At 42.5% G+C, this 4,597-nt stretch overlaps 1 protein-coding gene across 1 annotated transcript in view; it reads left to right on the top strand.

Annotated features, from left to right (window-relative positions):
• The window catches only part of NKAIN3 (sodium/potassium transporting ATPase interacting 3), a 509,268-nt gene extending 507,868 nt beyond the window's left edge, over positions 1 to 1,400 (top strand). The window contains 2 exon segments of the mRNA XM_027128020.1: positions 402 to 431; positions 433 to 1,400. Of these exon segments, the coding sequence (XP_026983821.1) occupies positions 402 to 431; positions 433 to 456 (54 nt within the window). The 3' untranslated portion in view covers positions 457 to 1,400.
• The last annotated feature ends 3,197 nt before the right edge of the window (positions 1,401 to 4,597 follow it).

Raw genomic sequence — 4,597 nt, 5'->3', positions numbered from 1 at the left:
GTATGAAAGCCAGACCTGGATGGTTCTTCAGCAGTCAGCCAATGGAAGGCTCTAGGAAGGTTAGGCTAGGGCTGTAGCTAGCAGTTCACAGACATAATACTACCCTGTCAGCTTTACCCCAGGGCCACCAAAGGCAATACCTTTACATCACTCCCCATTTGCTATGTGGCTGACACGTCTTTCCCAGGAAACCGCAAGTCCTCCCCTCTGACATTTACACCTGCTTGCCCCGCCCTGATCCGAAAAGCAGGGAGCCCAGGTGTTTTGCTTGCTTATTGCTACAGCCACAGGCACAGACAGCAGAAGGCACATTTTGCCTTTTGAAAAGCCTGGATGAATAAAAAGGAAATTTAGTTTTCAATTTTGAAGTCTTTTAAAGCACTTCATCCTTTCTGTTTCAGGTCGAAATAAGTAATGACGCTGACTCTGAAAATGCGGCTGCTGAACTTGACTTAGGAAGCAAAGCACCAATGACAGCACCTCTCTGCATTGACACGTCTCACTTTCTTCCAGAGGATGGACTGCACCTCCCCACTTTCCCACGAATCACAGAGTTCTCCAGGCACGGCCTAAGTGTTATTAGCATTGTTCGCTAGATGAGTTGTAGGTGCTTGGGTGGGTGTTTTTTAGTCATTTCCTTCTTACATGAATACTTGTAAATTGTACCCCAAAACTGGTTTTTAATCTTTTAACAATATTTAATGTGAGGCATGCAAAATGAAAAACATTCTGTGAAAGCTTTCCACAGTCAATTCTAAGAGAAATGTGGCTTTGTGTAGTTGAGGTGTCAAGTCCCCATTGCTGACTGCGGTGATCTCGGGCCTGACGGGAGTTCTCATAGAGGATGTTACCTGGGGTTCCTCGGCAGGAAGTTAGATGCGGTGACAGATGATAAATGGGTACAGATAGTGGATGGGGCTTTCAGACTGAGTACAGATCATTTTTTCAACACCACAGACAAAATAGAGAGTCCTCCTTTGTTCTCGACTTTCGAAAACCCAGAATCATATTATGGCAATCTAAATGTTCAGATGCTTGCATGATATCTCGTTCTTCCTATGTTCTGAAAAAATATATATCACGGGCGTATGAAAGAGTGAAATGACCAGTAGAACACCTTTCCCATTTGGAGGGTATCTCTGAGGTTCAGATTTTCTACCCTTTCTCCCAGTTCTGACACTGGCATCAGACCTCAATATACAGCTTATAGGTTTATGGGACAGAAATCACAACCATAAATCTGTGATCAGGAATGTTGCTCTTAAGATATTCCAAAAAGTATTAAAATAGTGTGGAATTCTCTATAATACTTCTAAAGAAGATGTTTATATTTGTTCTGAATCAACTTTTCTTTCTCCTACCCCATCCCAAGAACCAAGAAAGTAATATGGGAAACAATATTCCACGGGAAAAGGACTGTTGAAAACATATCACAGTTTTTTCCTTCATATCTTTCAATTATTATTTCCCATATCAAAATAAGCTTTGCTCACTTTGTGTAACAACTAAGATGAGGCCTCCTATAGGGCCCAAAATTGTGTCTACGTGCAGTATTTAATCCAGAAGTTAACTTGGCCCGTACATCTCTAAGTCGGTCTACAAACCATCTTAAATTGTGTCCAATTTTTTGTATGTGTGTAGAGGTTTTTATTTTCCTTCTTCTCCTTTGAAGCCCATATATTTTATAAGATTCTGTTAAGAATCAGAATTTATGCAATAAAGTTGGCCCTGGTTCCTTCCAGTTCATGACAGACACCATGGGCTTTCCGGAGGTCTGTTGTACTCACAGCCTCTGGGCTGTGCCCTGTCAGTCAGCTGACACTCACTGAATCCCATCACTTTTCATTCCACTGAATAAACCCAAATTCAAAATGAAGAGGAGATAGCAGGGACTGGGGAGAAGGGCCAGTCCAAGCCGACTTGTACAGTTGGGGGCTGGAGCCTAGGGGGTTTGGTGATTTCTCCGAAGCCCTGCTGTATACAGAGGGCACAGGCTATGACCGGAGGAAGGAGAAGCCGGAGGGCAAAAGGGGGGGAAGGTTGGGTCCCCAGCCCACCACTGTGGTCTTGGGCAGTGTTAGACATCTCGGTCCTGGAGACTTCCTCATCTGTAAAGTAGAACAACAATCCCTACCTCCCAAGGGTAAGGTGAGGATTAGCTGAAAATATAAAAACTACTGTGTAAACTGTGAAGCATGCCACAATTGAAAGAGGCAGTTACCACTGTCATGTCAGAACAAGAAGTTGGATCCTGTCCGGAGCTCTTGTTACCCATTCAAGTGCTGTGCAAAGCCCATGCAAACCCCAAACTCTTCCAAGTTTTCTAAAAAGTAGCTTGAAAAACTTGCCCATATTTAAGAGATGAGAAATAGTATACACTAAACACTGCATTTCTTAATTTTAAAATAACTTTTACATTCAAATTCCAAGACGAATACATATTATTATGGAGAAAACTAATAGCATATAAAAAATGTAGAAAATGAGTAAGACGGAAGAGTAAAAATAACATTTAAATATTTTAAACTGTCATTTCATCACACACACACACACACACACGCACAAACAAAACACAGTAAACTTCACAAAACAGTACCATACTCACTAGTGTTGCTGTTTCACCTTCGTATAAATCTGAACATACTTCTACAATGCACTGCAGAGTCCTAGATCTTGTCTAGCTGCAGATTTGAGGAGGAAATCCTCACATCAGTGATCTTTCTATGGATATTCAATATAGGCAACTACTTAATATGGTACGTGTGTTTTTAGTTTTTAATCTTTCTTCATTTAAGTTATAACTGTTTCAATCCCCAATCCCAGCAATCCATAATGGTAATTCTAAAGTTCCAGAAAATTTGCCACTCATCAGAAACAAGTCAGATAGATCTCCCATCTCCCCTCCCTCCCACTGGGCCCCTCCTTGCCTCTCCTCTTCCCGGCCAGTCTTTAGAGGTTCTGCTTACTTAAGACCAAGGGATGAAAAGCAGCACAGGCTTGTGCGGTAACACTCAGCAGCCACCCCTTGATCCGGGTAATTCCACCACAGCACCGTCCAGCTTGCTGCCTCTTAGCAGTGAGCGTTTCCAGGTTTTGCAGCTTTTGCCTCCTGTTTTAGGGAATGTACGCTGCACCGTGCATCACGCAGCAGGGTTTTCGACAAAAACGTGTTCACTCTATCTACACTCTTGCTGAATCTTGGCTTCCCTGTATGCAAAGTGTGTGTCTGGTCAGAGCGACGCGTATATTTAGCCTGTATTCATGTGCTACCATCTCCTCATCCTAAAAGATGGTCCAACTCCAGGTTCCAGCGCTCTCCTCAGAAGTTGTCTCGATTTACCTGGAGATGCGTCCCCCAGTGCCCATGAGCCCCTAGTGCTGACTGGAATGGAGACGCGAACGTTAAAACCACAGGTTTTTTCCTCTTTGAACCATCCTGGCATCCTGCCTCGTGAACCCTGCCCAACCCTGCCCCAGGCCGTGTCTTCTATCTTGGTCAATGACTTTTCTTAAAGATAAGAGAAGTGTGTGAAGTCACAGGCAGATGGGATTTACCTTCAAAGCAGCACAGGTTAATCGATGGAATGACAGTGGTTCAGAGGGTTTGTTAGAGAATTCCCAAGGGACAGAAGACACACTGGGGTGTGGAACTGCCTAGATCAGAGAAATCCAGAACGTCTCTTAGGAAAAGCTCTAAGCTAGTACATCCACAAGTACCTTAGCCTTCCACCCGCCATAGAGTGTGAGGGTATGTGTCCCTGAAACAAAAACTTATGTCCATATCACTCCGACCTGAAGGGCTATCGCCTCACTTGTTTTGAAGATAACTTGACATTCTGCCTAGCATCCTGCCTAGCATCCTTCTTTCTTTTTTCCTCCAGAAAAAATAAGCCTTGCTATTTCCTATAGACCTAAATAAGGGGAGCAGCCGGCTTCAAGAGGCTGATCTAACAAAATAGGGCAGGGCTGCCATCTGTCTCACTTAATGGATGGTACGCTCGCTCGTGATTGAGAGGAATTCGTCTTCATCAACATCAGCTGAAACTTACGATGCAAATCTGGAGAGGACCATCGTGACTGCTAAACTGAGAAGCAAGTGAAAACCAAAATTGCTCTTTTCAATCTTTGCAAATTAGAAAGGAATCTTGCCAAGAATAAACAGATCTTCATTTCATACCTAATTTTAAAATGTATAGTGTCCCAAAATGTGGATTCACTACTATGGTGTAAACATTCTGGCTAATTATTTCTTGAAGGAAATACTTGCTTATCATTTCTGAGTTGCTGTAGTAGGTAACTAGGAGAACGTTTACAGTTGATTAGAATTCAAAGGTTCTGACTTGACCTTTTAGCCCAAGGTAGTAGTTGCTTTAAATGGATAACTGAATTAAGTAGGAAACAATACCAATAATTGATCTTTTCAAACTTCGAAACCTTGAATGTCTGTTTTTCTTGTTTCCTCCCATTTAAGAGTCATCGGTAATCTCTGATTGACAGATAGTCTATCTATGAACGCTGCTCAAATATTCGTGATAAATAGGCCATAACTCAAGGATATTATGCCCCAAAGTTAAGCTAATACAGGGAATCACTACTC

Source organism: Aethalodelphis obliquidens, unplaced genomic scaffold (genome assembly GCF_003676395.1).
Source record: "Aethalodelphis obliquidens isolate GAN/ISIS:26980383/991018 unplaced genomic scaffold, ASM367639v1 scaffold33, whole genome shotgun sequence".
Lineage (NCBI taxonomy): Eukaryota > Metazoa > Chordata > Mammalia > Artiodactyla > Delphinidae > Aethalodelphis > Aethalodelphis obliquidens.
Note: the sequence above shows the minus strand (reverse complement) of the source record. Positions and strands in the feature narration are given on the sequence as shown.